This window comes from Pleurodeles waltl, chromosome 2_2, assembly GCF_031143425.1.
Source record: "Pleurodeles waltl isolate 20211129_DDA chromosome 2_2, aPleWal1.hap1.20221129, whole genome shotgun sequence".
In the NCBI taxonomy this organism is placed as follows: Eukaryota; Metazoa; Chordata; class Amphibia; order Caudata; family Salamandridae; genus Pleurodeles; species Pleurodeles waltl.
This window is the reverse complement of record NC_090439.1, coordinates 211,106,356-211,131,921: the sequence shown is the minus strand read 5'-3', so window position 1 is coordinate 211,131,921 and position 25,566 is coordinate 211,106,356. Positions and strand designations below refer to the sequence as shown.

General features: G+C 41.0%; 1 protein-coding gene across 1 annotated transcript in view; it reads right to left on the bottom strand.

The window, feature by feature from the left end:
• The window catches only part of DNAH5 (dynein axonemal heavy chain 5), a 4,110,061-nt gene that overhangs the window by 3,121,734 nt on the left and 962,761 nt on the right, over positions 1-25,566 (bottom strand). The window contains exon 11 of the mRNA XM_069219645.1: positions 21,404-21,619. Within this exon, the coding sequence (XP_069075746.1) occupies positions 21,404-21,619 (216 nt within the window). The remainder of the gene's footprint in view (positions 1-21,403; positions 21,620-25,566) is intronic.

Here is a 25,566-nt window from a genome sequence, read left to right as displayed (position 1 = left end):
GTGGGACGGTGGAGCATCTGGGAGGCAGGAGGGAAGGGCCAATCAGGGTGCGAGGGGGCGGGGCCACAGGGGACGCAGCGGCAGGGATCAGGAGACCGGCGAGAGTCGGCTGGAAAACAGGTGAACACACAATAAGGGCAAAAACGAAGCGGAATACAGAAAGGGCACAGGGGCAGATAAAAACAGTGCAGAAAACGAAAAACGATTTCATAAAACGAAATACACGAAATGCAACAAAGCAGAGCACAACAAGATACGCCTAACACTATGCACCAGGGATGAGGTGCAGGTGGGTGCCTGCGGGTGGTGGAGGGCCTCGAACTTCAACTCCTAGCGGCAGATGGCAGGGTAAAGGGCACGAAGGCAGGCTGGTGGAGCCAAGTGGTCTCCTGGCCAGAACCAGGTCAGGGGGTCACACTGGGCTCCGCGCAGCGGCTGCCATTATAAGGGGGAGGTGGGAAGGTGGAGCAGCTGGGAGGCGGGAGGGAAGGGCCAATAGGGGCGCGGCGCCGTAGGGGATGCAGCGGCAGGGATCAAGAGACTGGCGAGAGCCGGCTGGAAAACGGACGCACACAAAATAAGGGCAAAAACGAAGCGGAATACAGAAAGTGCACAGGGGCAGATAAAAACAGTGCAGAAAAATCACAAACGATTTGAAAAAAAACGAAATACACGAAATGCAACAAAGCAGAGCGCAACAAGATACGCCTACCACTAGGCACCAGGGATGAGGCGTAGGTGGGTGCCTGCGGGTGGTGGAGGGCCTCAAACGTCTACTCCTAGCGGCAGACAATGGGATCAGGGGCACGGAGGCAGGCTGGTGAAGCCAAGTGGATTTCTGGCCAGAACCAGGTGAGGGGGTCACACTGGGGCAGTACCCCTATTTATTTTGAGAATCTTCTGTAGCCATATATTCATGCGATGCAGGTATCCAGAGACATTCAGAAGTCCCCTGTCGAAAGTCCAACCCCTCCGGCTGCTTTTAAGACCCTCCATAGTTATTTCTAGTACTAGCGGATTGTGGTGTGACATAAACTGTGGGTATAGCTACATTCGAGACCCTGTTTACAACTCAGGAGAGATGAAAAAATAATCTGATCAAGCCAATTTCTGATGTAGAGTTGAATAATACGTGTGTCCAGAATCGGAAACATTCAGTTTTGGGCAGACATCCTCCAATCCTATTTCCTTTTGTAGGCTACAGAGAACTTTAAAAGCTCTAGGTTTTCGCACAAAATAGCTATTAGGGTTAATATCCGTTAATTCCTTCAAACCATCCCAGGAGCTATTAAAGTTTAAATCTCCACATACTATTTAGGGGTCAGGCCATTCTGCTAATTCAACCGCCAAGTCATCCAGCACGGCTGGATCGCCCAGCACTGAACCATATAGAGAGCACAGAGTAAATCACCCTTTGCTGTACTGAGACTCTGCCAAAGCCCATCTTCCATATTTATCTGCAATTTGTCAAGCAAACTCGCATCTTCTGCTATAAGCTAGTATGGCAACCCCTCTAGTTTTTGCGTTCTTTTCGGTGCATATCACTTAATTCATCCTGAGGGTATCTAATATAGCTTTATTACAATATTCTACATGTGTTTCCTATATGTGTTCATATTCTCAGCTATTTTCCATCTTTTCCTGGCATTATCTAACCCACAAATATATATAGATGCAATCCGAAGTTTAGCCATTATGCCCACTGCCAACCAAATACTACCCTAGAACAATCACATTTGTGGATAATTCCATTTATTTTCCTGCAGACATGTATATTGCTAAGTCTAACTGTCGACTTCCTGCACCATACACCATCCTTCATAATTTTTTTGTACCATATTGTTATTATTTTTTTTCTCTTTTTTAGTTCCCATAATATCTCCCTCCCTCCTCACCCTCTGCAATAACCAATTCTCAAGCATACCTTTTATATATGCCTGCCCCCTGCTCCCCCAATCCATCCTCCCTCCTAATCCTCCTCCCCTTTCCTGCCCCTCCCCTCTCCATTCCCTACCCCCTACCCTTCCGCCAATTCTTTCTCCACCCCCTCAACATTTGAAGCAATCAGACCCCCACTGGTCTGAATGATGGCTCCCTGGATGACGCCTACAGACCCCCACAGACCAACTGTGCTTACACCAAATAATATTAGCAGAACCATACAGTGAGAATGTCAAAAAAAGGAGAGAGAGAGAGAGTGAGAGAGATAGAAAGAAAAACTGAAATGGGGGAGAGAAGTCCCAACTCCTTTGAAAAACCACTAGGAGAAAACCTTTCAGTCCCAGATTTATTGTCCAACCGGGCTCCCCCCCCCCCAACCTAAGGCGCATTCTCATTGCTGCTCAGTGTCCTTTTTGTCTTTACTCTGGTCCTTCCTTTGATTGTAGTTTTTATCTGTGCTGGGGCCAGCAAGAAGGCCCCCCACGCATCCTGATAGGGCTTGATCAGTTGTTGTAACCTCCATCTGTGCTCTACAGTAGCATTGTTGTTGTCTGGTTGAGTAAAAAAAGTGAGATTGTCCACATCGTCATGAAGCATCAGGGCGGGCCTTTTAAAAAAAGCTTGTTTTAACAAAAAAATTCCCAAAAAACTAAATGCCCCTTGGATGTTTGGGCTTGAAGCTGTGTTCTTTCCCTTACCTACTTGGGGGAAACCGATAAATCCTCTGTTCTTCCATCTCCCAGTCCCATTTCATGAGTTCCAGGAAGGCTTTCCGTAGAAGATTAATCATAACTATCCTGGTATCACTGCCCTCCACCACCTCCTCTATGCCAACGAATCACAGATTATGCCTCCTCTGCTGGTTTTCAGAATCTTCTAACTTCCACATGATCTCACTTAATTGCCCTCCTTGTGATTCTACCTGCTCCTTTAATACCTCGACATCTGCCTCTGTTATAGAAGCTCTGCTTTCCATCGTATTTAGTTTCTCTTCAATTTCCCCACAAGTCTTAGCGACCTTCCACACCATAACCTGCAGCTTTTTAGTAGCCATCCAGGCCCTCTGACTCTCTGTCCATGTTTCAGTTTGCTGCTCCTTTATTGTACCATATATCAGTTGTAACATTGTTAATCTGTACTACCTGTAATGCCTGTAAAATCAATTTCTCTATTCTCCACTCCAACATCATTGGCAAATGAGGGAGTCTCAAGACCCCTCTCTTGACTTGAGAGTCTGATTCCTGAATAATCTCATTTAAGGGTCGCTGCTCCAGGTCCTGAAGCAACTGTCCCAGCTATTGAGCCAGATCTCACTTTTTTTGCATCTGCACTGCCGCTGTTTTACTGTAGGGTATAGCTGGTGATAGGCTGGTTTGTTTTCTGATGAAAGACTTTCTTCATCTTCACTTTGGTTACAGAGACTACTGATGGGCTCTGAGTCTTTGGTAAGTGAATACATTTTATGTCCTCCTTCTTTAGACCAGTCCAAATTCGTTCTGTTCCATTCAGTCTTTCCTATCTCTTCATCCTGTCCTTCTGCAATGGGGCCCCCATCTATAATTGGATCATTACTATTTCTGGTACTAGTTCTTTTGATATGTGACTCTGGCAGTTTATCATCCGTATCTTGATTGCCCTCTTTGAGGATTTCCGGTTCATTATCTTTTTGTAGCTCTATCTACACTAAACTAACCACACCGGTCTTTGCTCCAGTCAGATCTGCTACACTCCAAGTTTCAGCTGGCTGACTCTTCACCCCAGGTTGGAGCTTACCAACCTCAAGAACATCCCCTAAAGACATTAATCCAGCCTGAGTTAACTCCGTTGTCAGGTTTGCCAGATCCCAATTCTCTTCTGCGCTCATTAACGTATCTTCAGATGGAGTGGAGGGCCCTGCACTTCCATTCTCTTGAACCCCCCCACTAGTAAAGAAATTAGTGATGGCAGGTTGAGGCCTGTTCTTCTGTCTACGGTTGTTCTGATTCACATTAACCATGCCAACCATATCTTTAGAAATCCTGCCGCCAGTTTTACTGCTTATTTTTACTGGTCCTGGTCCAGACTACATACCTGAAGGGACCCCACTGCTCCAATCCTTCGACATACGCTTCTGTCGAGCCCCACTCATTGGGCGACCACAGTTATTGTAGTATCACCTTTCTCTGCCTTTTCTCCTCAAGTCCATGCATTTTTTGTGCCATATCCACTTTATAGGAGCCAGGTGACTCCCCTGACAGTTTGTCAGCCAGTGCACAATTCTACTTCTCCAGCTCGAAGACAGAATGGACGCCGCGCTGGAAAGGCGAGGATACACAGGATACTGCCTGCGGGGCATGTCCTATGTCCCATCCTCCCCCCCAGCACCCCCTGCAGCCACACCCTTCTTACCACGTGAAACCAGACAAGTTTGTGCCCAATTATACAAGGTCTGAGAGGCTCCTGCAGTAGCATCGAGCCTCCTGGAGCCAAGTTGACTTCTCTCCAGACCGTAACACCACCCCAGAACAGTGTCCTCTGCAATGGATGCCTGTTTGCATGGCACCAGGGGGCGGCGCCTGTAGCCGATGGTACTACATGCTCGCCATCTTGCTTTGCTCGAAAAAAGCTTAAATGCCTCTCATCTCTCTGTAGTCTCTCAGTCACATGTATTTCATTTATTTATAGTCCCTCTCATACCAGTGTAGGGTCCCAGAGCACTTTACATCACACATATACAGAGACATTGAATCATACATGTGTAAATAAGTTTACAGAAAATGGTACATAAGGCAAAGGGGACTACAAGGTGTAGGATTTAGATGTCATCCATACTGGTAGGCATTTTCTAAGAGTGCTTGGTCTGGAGGAGCACCAACTCAGGATTCAGAACATAACACAGTGGTTAGCGTTGACTTTAATAGAAATAATTTATTTCTGTGCAAACAAACCTTTTTTAGCTGCATCACGATAATGAAAGACTGGAAAAAAACATAACTTACTAATTTGTACCATTCAGTTTGCATAGGCAGTTCATAGCTCACTGTGCTAGATTATGACTTGAACTTATGAAATGCACTGTAACAAAAGAATCTCTGTGACAAAAGCAGTAACTCACTGTGCTATGCACATAAAATACTGTTCACTGATATGCATGATACATGTTCTTTGCAGCAGGTTTATTAACCATCTGCGCTACCTTACCATCTCTGTCCAGCAGGTACATTATGAAAGAAAGTTATCTTGACACTTTTATTTTGGCTAAAAACTGATGGATATACATGGAACGTTCCAGTGCTTTTAAAACTGCTGTACAAATTAAGTAACAAATATAATATACTCTCTCAAGAGGTCCCAGATGGAGAAGTGCCTTCCTATTGGCCCAGGCCTTGAGATGCCTGTGGACCCCCCTGGGAATGTGTTGCAGACCACAGGTTGGGAACTGATGCTGTAAGGAAAAGCTAATTAGCTATTTTACTAATGGGGTATTCTGGGCCTGAAAGGGTTATTAAATGCATTTTCCACTGTGTCTAATCTTTCCTGTTGGGAAAATGTGAATAGCTCATTTTTACATGGGGGAATTTTAGGTAGTAAATGGTTAATGCAGGTCCCGGACATGGTATTTACTTATTCCTTTTGGGTTACTGAAATGCAATATGAGCTTCAAAGCGCATGGCTACTCTAGAGAGTGTCCCGGTGCTGCAGGAACGTTGACCGCTGATCGCGCAGGTGGAAACAAGCGAAAAAGCTTCATTAAAACGTCACGTTTTCAAATTTTGTTTAAAGGATCCAGCATCCTTAATGGCATGAAGATGCAGGGGAAGAGAGTTCCAGCCCGAAGCCACAAGTGCAGTAAAAGAGGTACCTCCCCATATCTTCCTCTTTGTCGTAGGCACCACTGCAAACAAGCACCTGCAGAGCGTAAGGCTCTGGAGGGACAATAGTGCAAGAGTCTCTTACTTAAACATCTAGCACCTAGCACATAGAAAGCTCCATGGGCTAGCCCAATCCCTTAAACTTCACTCTCACCCTGATAGGCAACCAATGTAATTCCTTGAGATGAGCCTGAATGGAAATGTTCCCCTGGATATTGAGCAGGAGACGGCCTGCCACATTTATCACCAACTCGAGTCTTTTTAGTAAATGGTCAAGGAGACCCCAGTATAATGCATTAGCATAATCCAGCCATGATGTTGGATGGGCATGGACTACCATCTTCTTGCAGGAGGCCGGAAGCAGAGGTAAGAACTTCCTCAACAGTCGAAGGTGGCCAAAAACAGGTCCCAACTAAAATCCCCCTTTGTGAATTAAAAGATAGATCAATTTTGACTCCAAGATTCCTAACCACTGTGGTAGTTGTGGTGGAGGGGGCTGGGGGGTTGAGAAGGTGCACAATTAGGCCAGACCTCACCAGCCCACAAGGGGCCCAAAGCCCAAAAACTAGTCTTACTTGTGTTACACTGGAGATTACTGTTGTGCATCAATTGAAACACCACAGACAAACATGCTTTAAGTCTATCTTGGGCTCTACAGATGTTCCCGTCCCAAGTTAGCACAAACTGCTTGTTGTCCGCGTAAGAGATGAGCGCTACTCCAAAGGATTCTACCAAGGTTGCCAAAGGAGACATGTAGATATTAAACAATGTCAGACTCAAAGCAGAGCCCTGATGTACCCCAGACTTTATCAATTTTGGGTAAGACGCAAAAGGCAGCATCCATTCACCCATACTGACTGACATTTGTTAGATAAGAAGGAGCCCAGCCAGGTCAGTACGGTCTCCACTATACTGATGTCACACAGACATTGCTTCTGGATAGGATGGAAAACCGTATCAAACGCCTCAAAGACATATAACATAAGCAAGGCCACTTTTTCCCATTATCTACAGCTAGTTTGAAAACATTTGAAACTTCCATCAGGGCAGATTCAGTTATTGGACCTAATGATTTAATTTGCAAAGTACTTCACTTGAGCTTTTTTTATTTTCTGATGGTAAATGTGTAGCTTGTTTTTAGAGCGCTCCTTATCTTCTAGTAAGTACAGCTTGTGCCAAGATTTTTCAAGCTAAATACAGTGCTGTCGTATAGATCTAAGTTCCTCATCAGACCAAGGAGCTGAAGGACGTCCACTGTCACGTATCCCCGATCTTTAGGTGCTACCTGGTCTGCCATGTCATTTAACCAGGCATTAACAGCCAGCGCATCTGCTTCAGTGTTGCAAGAAGATGCTATTATTAAGAATGGCTGTAATTTCCTGCGGTTTAGTCTTGGCCCAATTACGGTAAGATGTGAAAAATCAACCCTCTGCATCTGGGGCCTCCAGTGTCCAACAAAAGAAAACTGTAGAGTGATCTGTCCAGGTATTACTCTGGACCTCTACCACATTGATTCAACCATTAGAAAAATTTGGGACCAGGATATGACCTGCTGAGTGAGTGAATCTGCCCACAAATTGCTTTAGATTTCAGGATGACATCGTGTTCAGGAGAAGAGAGGCATGATAATCATCTGCCCTATCTAAATGGATGTTCAGGTATCCCAATACTGAAAAATTGGAGTACTTTAACATAAAGTTGGACAGACAATCATCTAAGGAGGACAAGAAATTAGTAGCCAGACCAGGCAGGCGGTAGATTAGCAATCCAGACACAGATATGTTTGCAGAAGGAGAGAAGCAAAAGAGTTTCAGCCCCACGGAGTTCAAGGACCTCAAAAGAACTTAACTTCAGAGATCGGTTTGAAATATTGGCGATGCCCCCACCTTTCTTACCCACTCTGTCAAGGTGAACGATTGAATAGCTTGCAGGAGCAGCAAATGCAATGTTCAGCGTCGAGCTGTTATTCATCCAAGTTTCTGTGAGAAAGAGGATGTCCAAATGTTCATCCCTGAAAAGCTCAAAAATGTGCAACACATTTTTGCGGAAGGATCCAACATTCATTAATGCTGCGTGGATTCTTAGCATACCAATATGAAGGTTACCAGCCTTCAAGGAGCAGTGAGTGCGAGAGGCATTGGTGGTCAACAACTGACCATTCAGTGTAAAAGAACAGAGAGTGCAAATAGATGGTAAGGTTGAGGAAGACAAGTCAAATGGTCAAGAAGATAAGACACCAGAGTTCAGATCATAAATCTCTGTAGGGGAATAACTTTTACAGGGGACCTGCTGAAACGTAATTTCAGCAGTATATCTGGTGCTGATCACAGGCCGAGCGTTGACTAGCGCAGACGGGCTTGCCTTAGGCACCGCTTTGGCACAATAGCAGCCCATTCGCACTCAGCACCAGGCAAGCTGCTCAAATTAGCCATATCGATTTTCCGCATGGGGTTGATGGGTGTTATTGGGAGGTGAATGGCTGTTACATTCCCCAGGCGCAGTGTTCTACATGTTCCTCTTCGGATAATGGGCATAGTGTTTTTTATACATGGGGGTTGACAGGAGCTAAATTGCTTTTTCACATGCCTGGCACTGTGTTTTTATCATATCTGTAAGGAACATTTAATTAGCTATTTTACACTTAGAAGATTAAGGGCTTTAAAGAGCTGTTCAATGCATTTTCAACTATGTACAAATGTTTTATGTTGGGAAAATTGAATAGGTAGTTTTTAAATGGGGGATGATGTGTGATAAATTGCTGTTACATATCCGCCGTACTGTGTTCTATATATTTCTCCTGAGATAAGGGGCATAGTGTTTTTATACATAAGGGGTGATGGGGGTTAAATGGCTGTTACATATCCAAAACACAGTGTTTTACTTATTCCTCTTGGGATAATGGACATAACAATGTTCTACATGGGAGGGTTGGGGTTAAATGGCTGTTGCATGTACCTGGCAGAATGTTTTCCTAATTCCTTTTTTGAAACCTTATTTATCTTTTATATGCATGGGGAATTATGGGCTTTAAAGGGATGTTGTATACATTTTCCACTATGTTTCCTGTGAGTGACTGCACCCACCTGCATGGGAATGTGTGGGGATTCCATGGGACCCTCTTCCTCCCTTCCCCGAGGTGACTTCCTTCATGTGGTGCACTAACAGTGTGCCACTTTTTTTGTGGAGCATTGCCTCAGCACCTGCTGGGATAAAATGGCACTGGTGCAGTCAAAGTATTCTCTCATTTGCATGGGGCAATGTCCCCATGCAAATGAGGGAAAGCCCTCTAAAAATATTACTGGAGCTATGTGTGTGTCTGTACCCTTCCGTAATACCATAGTGCCCGGGGGGGGGGAGGGAGGGAGGAGGGGGAGCAGAGCACACATCTGTTGTGCCCTTGAGACACTCTGTAGTACAACATTGGTACTTTAGTCTATTTATTTCAGTTAGAAAAATTGTCATATACAATATCTTTATTTCTGTTCATTGTGTTGTACTTCATTGGTTATTTTATGGTAGTTTCTTACCCTTTGCTTGGTCCAAAGTGCTTTCTGGTTTCGAAAAAACAGTTGCTACATAAGCTTCATTTATATAGCACTTTATAGCCCTGACAAGGTCTTACAATTCTACAAATTGCAAAACTTTTGGGGACATACTTTCCTTCATTATTGAAAGGGCGTTGATAGTAGCTTCAATTCAAAAATATTTTGTGGCTGTAATATCATGGTCAAACGAATATTTCTACAAGAATATTGAGAAAGCAAATAACAATGTGAAGTGGATATTTTTTTGTTTCTCACCATAATACCCTTTAAAATTTCGTAGTTTGTTTTTTGTGAAATTATTACATTTATTTCGATAAATGTAGTTGATGTTTTAATAGTATATAATTTTGTATATGTGTTTTATGAGAAAGTGTGCTAATTAATACTACATGTTAATAGTTTTATAATTCATTGATAGAAATTATTAATAAAATAATTTGTTGGGTTTTGGAGATGTGTTATTTTTTAAAATATAAGCCAAAATGTGTGTTTTTTGGAGAACTGTATGCTTACGTTACTAGTTGTTAGCAATGTTAATTTTATTTGGAATTGTTGCATTAATATTTTATGTGTAAGTTAATTTATGTTAAATATGTATATTTCAAAAACAAAACTACAAAGAATATTTGAGGTTTAGAATTATATAATTATGTTTGTTCATTTGTAAGGCTCACACAAATGGTGGCATTTTGCACAGTGTTTGAAGTACTGGTGTTAATGGAGGTGGGCAAGCCTGAGATTTCATGAGACGAGCCAAGCCAGGAATGATGAGTCCAGCTTGTATCTAGGAACCAAAGCACAAGCCAAGCCCACAAAAACATTCTAATGATGTGACGGATGTATAGAGAGGGGAATTAGAGGTGGGTATTGGTATGTGACAGGCTGGTCACCCTTAATGGCTGCTAGTGCAGGAAGTCACATATCGCACTAGTGACTCTGCCCCATCACTGCCCACTTTTCATCCTAACTTATACCTGTATCACTCCTCTTCAACTTGTATGTCTTTCCTTCCTCCGCTCTTTCTCTCCTTTTCCTTTTTTCACCTCTCCCTATGTGGAATATGCCACCCTAAATTTCTCCCAAACATGTCCATCACCAGCTTGTCTGTACCCTTCTTAGCCTTGCATCTGTCCATCTTCTACTGTCTATATCTCTTCTCCGCCAATCTCTATGCCCTCTCTCTCTGATTCACACTATAGCTGGAGAAGTCAGTGGGTCATTCTGAGCTCGATCCAAGCCACTGCCAGGTATCTGGCTCCAGCCTTTAGTGGCTATCCCTCTTCTAGGTGTTAGAATATTGAATCAGACTCCTTTTGCCCAATATCTGTAGTTTCCATAATGTTTATCGACTGGAATCAGAATAGTAAATCTGTATCCCTCAGTTAAATGAGCTTTCCTCAAAGCTAGTGGGGCTGGATTGAGAAGAGCAAATTGAATCCCCCCGCCACTCATATATATGGACTTTTCCTACATGTTTGGGATTTCAAATTTTTATACTGACCCCCTTTAAAATTTAAGCACATTCCCACAGAGTGCAGGATTGGTGTTAGAATATTAAATCTACCCTGAAAAATGTATGCACTTTCCCCAGTTCTTGTGAGATTGGAGCTGGAACAGTAAATATGACACAATCCCCCCTAACATCCTTTAAATGTCCCAATGTTGGTAGGATTGTGGTTAGTGTAGTAAATTTGACCTTCCACATCTGAATATATTCTTTTACCCATATGTTGATTTCCATATTTTAGCAAATCTTATCCCCATAGCAAAATATATTTTAGTAAATGTAGAGTTGCAATTTATACATTTTAGAACTTTTATTTTAGTGGTATTTTATTGTTCTTTTGTGTTTAATTTTTCACAGTTAAAATCGATTATTATATGATGTAGAACAAATGTAGAAACGTAATAAATTATTAAATTCTATTCAGTGGTTGAATGAGTTTTTGCTGGCCCTAGCACTCTGCTAACCAGTGCTAAAGTGAATGTGTTCACTCCTTAAAACACAGTACATTGGCTTATCACCAACAGATATATATAATTTACTTATAAGTCCCTTGTACATTGGTGCTACATGTATCCATGGCCTGTACATTAAATGCTACTAGTGGGCCTGCTGCACTGTTTGTGCCCCCTACTTAAGTAGCCCTTTAAACATGTCTCGGGCCTGCCACTGTAGCCTGTGTGTGCAGGTTTAAACTATCATGTTGATGTGGCAAAAAAAACCTTCTGCCAGGCCCAAACCTTCCTTTTTAATACATATAGGTCATTCCTAGGTTAAGCCTTGGACAGCCCATATGGCAGGGTGCAGTGTATTTAAAAAGCATGACATATATGTTTACGTTTATTTGTATGTCCTGGAAGAGAAAGACTCCTAAATGTGTTTTTCACTACTGCAAGGCCTAACTCTTTCCTATAGGATAACATTGGAGTTACATTATTACATTTAATTTCTAATTGGGAAATGGCATACATGTGTGGTGTCTTTGGAATTGTAATGAAAAATCTTAACTTAGAATGAAGTTGGACCTTAAGTTATAACTTGAAAATGCCACTTTTAGGAAGTTGGCATTTTCCTGCCTAAGCCATTAAGCGCCTGTAGCCTGTCTCTGGGTCACATGACTGGGCGTCCCTGACAGTTGGGCTTTTTGTTCATCCTAGACAGCCACACACAGTGGGGAGCTTAGGTTTGCTGGATAGGCCATTACTGGCAGCATGGGAGGGAGGAGATGGGTACACTTGATTAGGCTGTGTCAAAGGGAAGACTCTAGAAACTTTGCCACCACTTCAAAAGCACAACTGGGTATACATACTGTCTCTCAGACACTTCTAAAATGACAGATACTTCATTTTTATTGTCGTCTAGCAGCTTACACTTTAATAGATTTATTTAGTAGCATTTAGATATATCTTGATTTATTTTACAGCAATATTGGAAAAATATTTTTTTAAATAGATTTTTCTATCTATATTATTTCATATGCTATATGTTTGTAGTTTATCTTTTCACAGTAGTTGTTTTTGTTATTGCTATTTTAGATATTTATTTTTATCTATGTAAAGTGGATATTTTGGTAATTCATGTTTTGAACTAGATATTTTTGTAGGCAGATATTTCTGGAGTCGAAATTTAGAACTATCACCATCTAAACAGCAACATTTGTGGGTAATTTGTGAGACTTGACGGTAGGGTGGGGGAAGCATATAGTGCATGGAATGTAAGAATAGGTGTAGGCACTCATACTGATACCTGAATTGCTATCAATAGAAGAGTCTGTTGAGTACATAGGGTGGTTCACAAGGTAGATAGATTTCACCTTGCTGCATAAAAACAACGACCGCTGTTAATATTAGGTCAATCCAGTAGCGCTAGGAGGCCTAACTCACTGGGACATTGAGAGGCAACTGAGAGGCAACTGGGTAGCACTTAAATGTTTCTAGCAAGGAGTGATAAAAACCATACCCAAGAAGGCTATGCTGCCTGGAAGTGACTTCTAGAGACTGGTCAGGAGTTGAAGGATCTCCACTGGTGTTTATACAATCATTCTATGCAATGTATGGAGGTCCATTTATACAAAAGGTGAGTTGTCACATTTCGGATACAAGGCATTTTCTTTTCTGCTTTTCTAAGTTGTAGGTTATTTTTGGTTTTCCTCATTTTCGCTGGTAGACTTATCATCAGTTTGCAGTAAGGTACCAAGAAGTTACATACCAGCAAACTATGTGTGTTCCTTTAAAAGTATAAATAATTGGAAAGATGCCATTTGTGATCTGTCACTTCCCCGATCTGTCATGCCTTTGGCTCAGAGCTGAAAACAGGGTGCTAAAAAAATTAGTCCAAGACCTTGAATTGCCTTGCTGGCAATGTATGTAGCAAGGATAGTCTTCTGGCTACTGGTAATCTGCGCTTGGGCTTGAGAAAAGGAGTGATATGGTCACTTTGGATCAAACTAAAAACCCATCTGACAGAAGTGTTCTGCATTGATAAGAGTCTACTGTTTACGGAAGGCATTACAGTAGTAGTGCTGTTAAGGCCTGGACCCTATTCGAGTAATGTAAGTAAAGAAAGACATGTGATAACGTAGTCAGTGATGCTAAATATTTCCATTGCATTATTGACCTGGCTCTGAAGTTAGAATATGGAGTACATAATCATATCAAGATTCTTTACTTCTGTCAAAGAGTTAGGGGCCATCCCAACTCTTTAGACTACACTGTGGTGGAGTTAAATGTTTTTTCACAGTCCACATGGGTGATCTCAGTTTTTGTAGAGTTTAGTTTCAGTTGAGATTCTAGCATGCAGGTGTCTACTCTATGTCGGCATTTAAAGTGTCCAGTGTCATTTGATCTTACACTTTTTACAGTTTTAATATAATCTGGTTATCACTGTAGTTGTAACAGGTAAGCTTAAGTGGTTGACAAGATCATGAAGTGGGGACACGTTTACAATGAAGAAAAGAGCTGTGTCTGTTGATCTTTGAGAGACACGCACTTTTGTGATAAGAATGGCAGTAGTGTCTCACTTTGTCTATCTGTGAGGAAGAATCTAATCCATTAGGACTGTGCCCTGAACTGCAGTGTAATTTAGGGTCTGATTTAGAGTTTGGTGGAGAGGGTACTCTGCCCTAACAGCAACTAAGTACCTTCTCCGAAAATACTTGTCAGTCCGCCATCCCACCTTAGGGCTCGCGGGACCAACAGAATGTTGACTACAGAGCCTGCTCCACCTCAACGGAGAACAAACCATCAGAGGTAATCGATTCAACCCTATGGCCAATTTAGAGTGTGTGGTTAGATGGCTTATTTTTTGCTGCACTTCATTGGACAGTAAACATTTAAAAAAAATACTTACCCCTGCACCATGGGAGAACACGCCCGTAGTAGGGATCATTATTTCTATATTTTTCAAAAACAAACTCTCGCTTTGGGAGTTTGTATTTGAAAACTGTAAAGCTTTTGAAAAGTTTGATAGCCGGATGTGATGTTTGACAAAGTGAACTGTCAAATATTCCCAACATTCACAGGAACCTCCATGACTATTCCTGCCTATGTATAGAGATGTCCGCAGGACCAGCAAGCATCTCTAAATTTGGTGGATGGGATGTCCATCAGGGCGATGGAGTAAAGTACTCCATCACCCTGATGGACATTGAATCATCCACCAGACTCCAGATCAGGCCATTAGCCTTTAAGAAATTATTTGGTGGTCCAGAGGGCCAAAAGCGGCCCAGAGTTTACATAGATGGAGGAGAACTCTGTTGAAGTGTACTGTGTCTACGAGGTCATCCCAGATTAAAAATATTGCTGATTCTGTGCCTCTTCCAGGCCAGAAACCTATGTGTTTGTTGAAGTCTTTTGCTCAAGTTAATCTGATATCCATTTACCCAGAAATGGCCCCTTCTATATATGTCTTTAACTCCTTTAATGCAGACTATAAGACATTCACATCCTCTGCATTACGTCTGTACTGCCTTCATATGATGAGTGAAAACACTTCTAGTGTCAGCACCACAAGGATTTTCCTTTTTGAAAATAGCCTTAGAATGTAAGAAAAGAACTTTGCTTTCATCCCACTGCAATTGTTTTCACTTTGTGTGATAATCAGCACACACAGCGTGCTGACATCATACAATGAAAGTGAAGCCAGATGGTGTCATTAGATGCCAAATGTTTCACTTTGATTGTTACTCAGGGTCATAGATCTGCCCAACAAGCACTAATCTAAGTAAGTAAGGTGGTGTTTGGAAGAGGAATATTTACCCTTTGAAGTGATATCCCTCCCTAAGGATCAGGGGTTTGTTTGGTGTAGGAAGCAGTTGGCAAGGCAAAGCCAGTTGTTTCCCCCCAAAAAACAATCTGCCCTACCCCTCATGAGCACAAGAAATGAGGGAAATTTTTAAAAAGAAGGAATGAGGCAGCCTGCCCTCCATACTCAATGGACAAAACAGTCTTTCTGCCCCCATCAAGGAGAATTTGAGGATTTACCCCCAATCCAGGGGAGCGGAAAGCTCACTGGATGTCAAGGATATCCTTTTAAAAGTAAGAGGAATGAGGTGAGGGCTGACCAATCCCAACATCAGGCTGGGCCCCAACCCCTAAAGCCTCAACAGCATTTATGCCACTCCCTCCAGGACATAAAGCATCCACATCCTTACAGCAAGCAAGTGGGAATTTGTAATCTTGTATTCTTCAAATTGAAAAGCTGCCTCCCAAGTGTGGATACAGCTAACACATGTCATTGGAATGGACCAGAACTATAACCATGTGAAGAACTCATAGACTGCACACTGGCTTCACACAGTAAGTTTTGACCAGTTCCTTTGACTGGCCATAGACCCAGCAATACAAAGGAGGTACCATTTTTTATCTGTAGAAAGTGGAAACGCTGGATTGTATGACTTTTCTGGATTCCACAGATTCTGGAAGTGTCTTTCAGCCATTTGAGGAAAATGCATGATACATAGGTTTTCTTGATGTTCATGTCTCCTTTGTAAGGTTTTACCATATAAATTGATACATGGCATGTACACAGTGAAATTTATCACGTGTTTTCGGTCATCCAACAAACACTATAAATCCTATGCCTGTAAGGGTTGGAAAAACGTAACTCTATATTATTTTTGTAAATCAGACACTGGGACTAAAAATACAAATGAAAATGCCACCTATTTTATTTTTTCCAACTTATTTTAATTCTCTGTTTATTTCAGTGATTAATTTGGGAAAACCATGAGCGATATACACAAAGGATCCCTTGCTGTGTTCCAAGTTTTGTATATTTCCAGAAATGTATAGCTTTCTGGGTTCACACTGGGTTTTACATCTCTTTCCACCACAAACTACCAGTAGGGAGAACAGTTATAAACTGCAAAAAATAGGACAATTAAACTACCACTTGCAAAAATGCAAATCCTATGGTATTTTGTGTTGTTTTGTTTACAACTCTGTCCTTGAAAGCTCGGAAGAGGGTGATATTACCATAGAAAACCTTTTGTTGATGCCTTTTATCGAGAAATCGTATGTGGTCTTGAACAACATTTTCCACCATTTTTCAAAAAAATCCTTTTAGCTTGCTTTCCTCCTGCGAATCCATATATCCAGGTACCTTTGGAATCCCAAATATGTGGTAAAAAAGGCTGCAAATTTGGCCTGGATAGTTTGTGTGGAAAAAAGTTATGAAAACGTAAGCGCCAAGTGCCCCAAACCTAAAAACTATTTGACACTGGGGCAGGAAAAAAGCCTCAGAGGTTAAAGGATTCATTTGTCTGGTCTTCCGTGTAGAGTCTTGTGCCTTTTGTAATTGGTTTCATACAGGATGTGTTTATTTCACTTAGGAGTTTTCTGGTTAGAAGTGATTCATTAATTATTGCTCTGAAGGGCCTGGTCTGCTGAGGAAGCTTGGAAAATGTTCTTGAATATAATTGAGACCCTGACTCAGTAGGCTCAGTAGACTCCAGCAGTGATGATAGCTTTAATTAGTTTATTTACTGTATGGAGAATATGTTGAAAGAGCAGAGATTCGGTTTATTATGGTGGACAGAATAAGGCAGATTGGCAATGAAATGTGGTCATGGATACCTTTCTTGGGAAGTGAGAATCAAGATTTTTGGCTTTTTGTCTAAGTGTTCTCCTTAAAAAGGAGCTGCAGAATTCCTGAGAGTGGTTGGGGAACTTAGAGATGCATTTCAGGTTGGATACTCTAAGATAATCAAGAACAGTTTTTGTTGGACAGATGTCATCAAAAGGGTTTGGCAGTAGTGTGATTTCTTGTTTGTTTTTGATAGATGCCCATTTCCCAAACAGAAACCCGTAAAGTAGGAAAACATATATTTAATGCCAATAGAAAGCCATAACTACCCCAGTGTTATTAAGGGCCCATTTGCCCTGCAGAAATATATACCCTACAATGCTAGGTATGCAATAGAGCAAGTTAGCACTCAAAATTCCCTATGAAGAAATTGACTGTGCCCATTCGCCTAACACAAACATATCACAAATGTTGCCAGATATGTGTTATGGCTAAGGAACCCCCATAGTTGCCCATTACGAAAACCAATTTGGATTTCCTGTCAAGTAAATTCTAGCATTATGTGAATATAACTGTTGATAATACAATATATTAAAAAAGTCCCAAAAAGTACGTATAGTGCTAATTACATATAATCATCATACTTAAACCAACAATCCATCATATATAAAGTTGATTTTGTGTCTAATACCACCGGAAACAGTCGCACTGCAGCGATCGAGCAAATCAGTAGCTAAACTTGCACATAATCATCAGAAATATCCAATTAAATAAAACTTCATATCGTATACGGGAATGGTTCCTAACCTGTGGTCCGGGGACCAAAGCTTCCTCATGGGGTCCGAGACTGCTTAGAAAATTAAATAATATGAAAAGATTAGGTCCCCAGCATTCAGTTATGATTCAGTGGGGGTCCCCGGGTTCCAGTAAAGTGGGGGTCCATAGAAGTCAAGAGGTTGGGAACCAGTGGAGCACCACATTTCCTCTTTAGATGAAAATGTCGCCAAAGGCAAACTATGTGACTGTCAACTACCGAGATGATCGTTAATGAAAATGGTGTTTGTGAGAAATGGACCATTGGGGTACGTCATGTAAGCATACAAAGACACGGTTCCTAAGTGTTTTCTTTTATATATTGGTAAAATAAAACAGAACCATTATTAATTCATTGTGTGACTTTGTGGCAACCATTTCAATGGTTAAAAAAAGTGTGTGATATTCAAAAAATTGTAATAAAATCATTAAACTTCATGACAATAACATATGCTGAAAACATGAACTTTCAGTATGTACATGAGAGCATTAAACTGCTGGACACCTAAGACAGCGCCGACCATCATCCCCAATGATCCTTTTAATATGTTCCTGTTATTTCCGATTCACAGTCCTGTTGAACAGATTTAAAAAGCCGTTTTTGTGAATTCTAAATATATTTGTAAGTTGAGTGCTGCATAATTTGTACATCAATGCTACTGAGGATTCCACCTGAACATGGAATTCAGCTAGGTCCGGGTGCTAAACTAAACAAAATAAGTAGCCAGAATACATAATATTCACACTGAAGGGAATTTTATGTGTTGGTGGAATCTATATAAACCCTCCCATTGCACGAGTGTTTCATGCTGGCATGCATTGGTACAGAAACACAGATGGAAGTGTTCAAGGTAAGAGAAAAATACAAATAACTTGTTTTCTCCTTCTTTTAGTTGGATAGCTCCAGGTTCGTCAAAACGGTGAAAGGCTTGGACAGGTTGCAGCCATAGAGAGAGAGTTTTCGAACATGGTTGTTGGTTTACAGGTATTCACGGTCATACAAATGACATAAACCGAATCGAATGTGTTTTGTGACAGGAGGAGGATCCAGTGAAGTTTACAGAGCATGGGGAGTGAGTGACAAAGCTCAGTCAGTGATGTGGCAGCGGGAGCATGGAGGAAAGCTGGTGGAGGGCTGGTTGCAGGAAGCTGACGTTCTTCTTGCACTGTGGTGCGTAAGGTGCAGGTTGGGAAGAAAGGTCTGACTCTCTGGAAAAGCAGTTGGACTTTTCTCTTCAGATGCGCTTTTAAGGAAATCTAGAGCTTGTAGAAACGCGGGGGGTTGGTTTAAGTGGAGTAGGAGAGAGTTGTCGGGATTAAGCCCATCTTCGATTTCAGTTTGGTGCTTGCCATTGTTTATGAAGGTAAATTAGATTTTAGAAAATTAAGTGTGGGACAGACCAATGTGACATAGGATAGAGTGAAGCGTCAATCAGCATAAAAGGCACTCGTATACAAGTTGAGTAGGACCACTTGCCCGGCCACCTCTGTATATTCATAAAGGTATACAAATATGTAATGTAATAGAAGACTAAATAGCATTTCTGATCAAAAATATATACTTAAAGAACACACACAAAAATATCAGTAAACAATAGGTAAGACTCATTACCTCCCACTGCTCCTGCAGTGTTGCAGTCTGTGCAAACAAAAACATGCATAAGTTAGACATTACCTACAGAGTTAGCACCACATTCAGGTGTTAAAAGCCGTTAACAAGCACAGAGTTCGGCTAATCGATAGTCATTCAACGTCCCCTTAGAACTTCTAGGCCAAAACCGGTCTGTAGCAACTGAGCAAATGTACTGTTTTAGTATTACTTGATATTTTTGTGAAGCGCAAGCTTATTTCAAGGCTGCAAAGAGACCTGTCCGCTGTAAAGCAGTTTTGCAAAATAGTCTCAAAACTGTATCCTCATAACAGTACTTAATTTGTATGAGAGCAGCAGCCCAAATATTTGCTCAGATGCCTGCTGCTTGTGCTACCAAATGTCAGGGCTGCCCAATACCAAGGCTTCGTAGTCATGAACACCCGCTTTAGCAGCTACAACGGGTTCTATGTGTCCTCAATCTGGCTGATAAAAACTCTTAACTACCACTATAAGGAAGAAGGAATGAGGGTTGATAGATAAGGGAAACGGTGGACAAGTAGATTCCTTAGTAGGTGAAAGAATGGATGGATGAGTGAGTGAAAGGATGGGTGGATATAGGGATGGATGGATGGGTGGGTGGGTGAAAGGATGGGTGGATGAGTGAGTGAAATGATGGACAGATAGGTGGATAAAGGATGGCAGCGCAAAGGGAAATCTGAGAGGATGGATTATTGGGTGAAAGGATGACAGAGTGAATGGAAATCTGAGAAGATGTGTGCATAGATGGACAATGGGATCAACTGATGGATGAAAAGCTTTACCTGATGGTTGGTTAAGTCAAATGATGAAAATATGGGAGTATTAGTGTATGTCTAGATGCATGAATAAATGATGGATGTGCGAACGGATGGAATGATGTATAGAAAGGCCAATAGATGGATGTAATGGTAAAGACTGAATGGCAGATGAAAAAATGAATGGATGACACAATGTACAGGTGAAATGGTGGATATCAGTGGATGGATGGATGGGGCTAAATGATGAATGGATAGTTCCTTGAATGACACAGACAAGAGAGCTCTTCTAGGGAGGTGTGGGCTTACTTGCCTGGTGCCATCAGAGCTTTGGTTGAAAGTGGAGAGTATTTAAATGTTCTGGTTACCCACTAGTTCTACCCCATAGCCCCTTCATTCCCCAACCCACAGTCCCTTTTCCTTTATTTGACCCATACAGGTTATTGTTATCCCTGCTTCCTGCCTTTATCATTGTATTTCCATATGTCCCCCTTTTATGTCTCTCTCTTTCCTACTCTGAGCCAAAGTCTGAATTTGAAAAATGAGTGTCTGTGAGCCCCAACTGTAACCACAGGCTCATAGTAAGCACTGTCTCATATATTCATGCTAATTACTGAAGAACGGGAATACACCCTGGATAGGCTTAAACAAGTGACTGGATGTACAAATAATGTTAAGCAGGTGAAATGTGTATTTTTGCACGCTATTACATTATATGTGTGCAGTTCCAGAAAACTGTTGAATTTCAGCATACTTTTTATTATTTATACCTAATACAGTATTGCTCTTTATGACTTAAAATTTGAAAAAATAGTTCCAGAATATTACGTTTTTACTTTTTAATTCCCAAAAAGTTACATCTTCAGTATAACGATTACAAGCTCTACTCTGATTTTTTACGAATTCCAAACGGCTGCCAAAAATAAAGCCAAAAAGAAAAAAACATTTTAATATGTTTTACTTGTCTTGGAAGCTGTAGCATAAATGAAGAATGCATTTAGGAAGTATACATATGCTGACTGATAAATTCCATTCTATGACATTTGCCCAATTTACCTGAAGACCAAAAGTAGAATGTCAACTTGACAAAGTCACTCAATCAAGCGTGGGACAGTTATTGAACAGGAAAACAAATGATGTATGGGAGAAAAAATATACTGTAGGTAGTATATATCTCAGTCGCAATTCTATAACTTTACATCTGTCATATAAAGCCTACACAAAGTGACTGTCTACAGAATAAAACTCACCTCAACAGAAGCAACTAAAATATTGAAGTTCCCTTCATCCCACAACCCATTTGCAAATAAAAAGGCATGAAAAGCAATTTTGCATAGTACCTGAAATTTTGTTGACATGACCTCTAGCCCTTCGATTTTGGAATCTTGCAGAACAGAGTAGATCGTAATGGTGTCAAAGATGTGAATAATCTTTTCAAGACGTCGTTGGAAGGTATCAAATTTCCCAAAGATGTACACTTCACTAAAATCAAACTGCCTTTCAAAGGGGAACTGTTGTAGTGTTTCCTTGGACTTATGAAAGGCACGTTGATAACACTGAAGAAAGAAATATACGTACAATGTATGTAAAATAAACCTACGTATAAACAGGCTGATAAAGATGAATGAGAAAAACTTCACAACAAGCACGCAATACGATCACTACCAGAATGTGTTAGATGTAATAAATCACCTCTTCTTGGCAATGTACCATAACACACATTCTCGAGAAGGTAGTGACCTTGACTCCAACAGAGGGATGGATACCAGAACATCAAAATAACTCCAGGTACATCACATCAAGATCAAAATACAGCACAAGTGGCAAACATTTATTTTAATGATAATTTTTAAAGACTCAAAGAACTGTTCAAGCAAAAGGATACAAAGGCAGTCCCTGAGTATAGTGGAACATCCAGGTTTATTAAATATTTATTTAAGGCAATAGAGGTGCTAGTTAAGACTAATAAGAACTAAGGTGTATTGCATTCCCCTCGGAAGATTCAAGACTTGGGAGAGGAGCAGGGACATGTTGGATGGTGTGCCAGGCTCAAGGATCCTCCATATTTCACACTCTCCTAAGTGCAGTTTAGACACCTTTGGTCTGAGCAAAAAAGCATGAGATACCGATCTCATGTGGATCTTTCAGTCTTGTCAGTTAGCTAAGTTTGTACATAACACAGTACAGCAGACTACAGAATGCCGAAAACATGGCTGACATATTGGATTTTCAAGTCCACCGAGAGCTGTGGTAATATACTAGAACAGTATTTCCCAGACTCCGGGCCAGGAACCAATGGTGGGTTGAAAGCTGAGTTTTGGTGGGTTGGGAGAGTCTGAGCAATAAATAAAGAATCCTTTAAATTCAGTGTTCATCTTGTCACATTTGCCAGCACTACAAAGGCGGAGATCAAATGTCAGGATATGTCTTCTGACAAAGTGCTGCTTAAGTTTTTTAACATGGAGATTAGTATTTACTTACCATTCTCTGACTGCAAAGTGAGAGGATTTTTTAAAGTGAATTATGTGACAATTTTGCTGGAGTACAGAGAATGTGAATGGAAAGGCTGTGGGATGTTTTGTTTTTGCAAAACACAACAAAATGTAAATACCTGTAAATTAACTTTATGCATTCAGGAGTTAGGAAAGCAAAAATGGAGCACATTATTTTGCAATTCTGAAGTGTGCTGGAAAGAAAGATTTTAATAGGAGCTAAAGAAATTAGTACACTTTAAATGGTGATTTTCACACATTATCATTTGTGTGCTATATTTTTTTATCTATAAAATGGTATTGCTGAGCCAAATGGAAAATGTGCTGTCTGTAAATGACTATTGCTACCAAAGGAAGCTTTAGTTACATTCAAAAATCGCCCCACCTCATGGTTATGAGAGGTTGGGAGGTCGCAAAGGTTTGTCGTTCTAAAACATGGGTCGTAGTTCTAAAGAGTTTGGAAGGAAGCACTGAACTAGTACGAATCGGATCATTTTAGCAGCCTCATTGTGCACAAATATATCTTTTATCTAACTCTGTCAATATCGGGCGAGAGTTAAGGACATGTAGCTGGGACAAAGACTCATCTCACAACCCCAAGCATTATACTATATATTTATTCTGATGCAGTTTGCATGAAAAGGTTGCTGAGAAATATTTAAATAGAATTTATTGTTTGCCTGTGTATCGTAAAAAGAAAAGATTATTTTGTGGTGTTGGTGAGATTTCACTTTCTAAAGACATTTTGCTAAGCCAAAAAGTACAATATTTGTCTGTAGAACAAGGAGGTTTTCAAACCTCCTGCATGTATGCTACAGCTAAGAATGGGCACTACTTGCAGTCTAATATTCAGGTTTTGTTTATCCTTGTTGAAGACTATATTAATTCAGCAAAGAGCAATGCTGAAGCTGAACAGTTTATTTAGTGGGAGTCACTATCTGAGTGCACTGCCATGCTTAAGGACTTGTCAACTGGAGGGAACCAGTTCAAACTGAAACCTGACACTGTTGGATGAACTATATAATTCAAGCCAATTAAGACTCATCCATGAATTACAGACAATATTTGACAGGTAGAAAATCAGCTGTGGAACATCGGTTTGAAATGTGGTTTTTTTTTCTCAATAAAAGTAGGGTGTATTTGTACAGGTGTTTGTGTGTGTGTGAGAGAGACGCATAACGAGTAAGACTGATGTGTTCTCATGACACAAACCATGAGGCCTAAGGAAGAGTGGGTTGTAAATGTCACCTTAACCCTGAGATAGCTATTTAAGGTCATATTACACGTTAGTAGTTACGTATTTTTATACCTCCTCTTTAATGTGGTGCAATCAGCAGGTTTCAAATAGGGTTCTGTTTATAGAAAACTGTAAGTAAAATACTAGCCTCTACCATTTGGTTGCCTGTGGTAATAAGAAGAGAACCCCATTTAATTATGTACATTAGAAGGTAGTATTTTAGTTACAACATACTTTGCTTAAAAAGCACCTAACAACGGGGTTTGATTACAATTAGAATGTTCAGGTTTTCTTAACCTTTCATCAAGAGGATGGTGATTAAATAAAGAGAGATGATAAAGTTTAGCATATGAGTACTAGCCTTTCATTAAATAAATGCACTTACATGTATAGAGGCTAATTATCCAGTGGGACAGGACTCTGTCCCAGTCTAGGTCTTCCAGTGGAAGAATTCCATATGAGTTATGTCATAGTTATGTCAGAGTTATATCTGTAATATAATGTGATATTTCTGTGAAATACAACACTGCAATAAGCACAGATTTTTGTGCAATGAACGGAATCATAAATAATATCTGTGCGTGCGTGTGTGTGTAGATGCTTCAAAGGGTTAACATATAGAGGGATCTATTTTTAAAAAAGGAGACAAATGATCACCTGCCTGTTATAGGCCAATCTCCTTGATAGACGCTACTTGGGGAGGTTAATCCTGGCACGCTTAGAAACCTGGGCTGAGGAAAATATGATCTTAACCCCTGTGCAGTTTGGGTTCAGACCAAGTACTGGTACGATTGGGCAAACCCTAGATTAACATCTCATTGTTATTAAGTATGTAAACGCAAAAAAGAGGACCATTCACATGGCTTTCATAGACCTATTGAGCAAGCTTGATTTAGTTAATAGAGACAAACTATTGGGCAATAATGGAGAAGATGGGGTCGAATTGGATCTCCTCACCCTGCTAAAAGGTTTGCACCATGATCTAAAGATTGGTGTATATTATGGCCCGCAAGGAGAATTAACAACCCAAATAAAATCACTTAGGGGGGTAAGACAGGGATGCATTTTAGCCCCATTGCTGTTCCTGGCATATATACATGGTCTATCTGAACGTCTTATAAATGCCGGGGTGGACGTACCCAAGATGGGGGAGAAATCACTCCCCATACTTTTATAAGATGATGTGGTTTTAATTGCCTGAACACCATATGGGTTGCAGAAATTACAGTGCCTTTTCACAGTGTATATGGAGGGTTAGACTTGAAACAAAATCAGTCAAAATCGTATATTATGACTTGGGGCCTAGAAAATCAAAAGCAAAGCTCCTTAAGACGGGGGTGGACTATATTTAACATGGCAAAAGGTTTTAACTATTTCGGCATAGCTTTTAGTTCTAATTTAAGTTAGGAATCACACGTTTGAAAAAACTCTCAACAAACGGCAAGGACTATGGAAGCAATCTTTTATTTTGCAAGGATCCTGAAACCATAACCCAATGTTAGAGATGATTACCTTGTACAAGTCAAAGCCCCTCATTATGAACATGGTGGTCCAGACCACTATGCCAGCAGTGACGGAAATTACCGCCACCAGCATGGTGGCTGGACCACCATATTATGAACACAGGGGCGGCCACCAGAGGCGGCCCTCCACCACCGCCAGACTACCCCCGACAGGCAGCCTGACGATGATGGAGTTCCTTATCCGAGAGGATAAAGAACCCGTGTTCTGCCATCCATTCCCTGGCGGTTTCACCCACCAGAGAAAGGCTGGC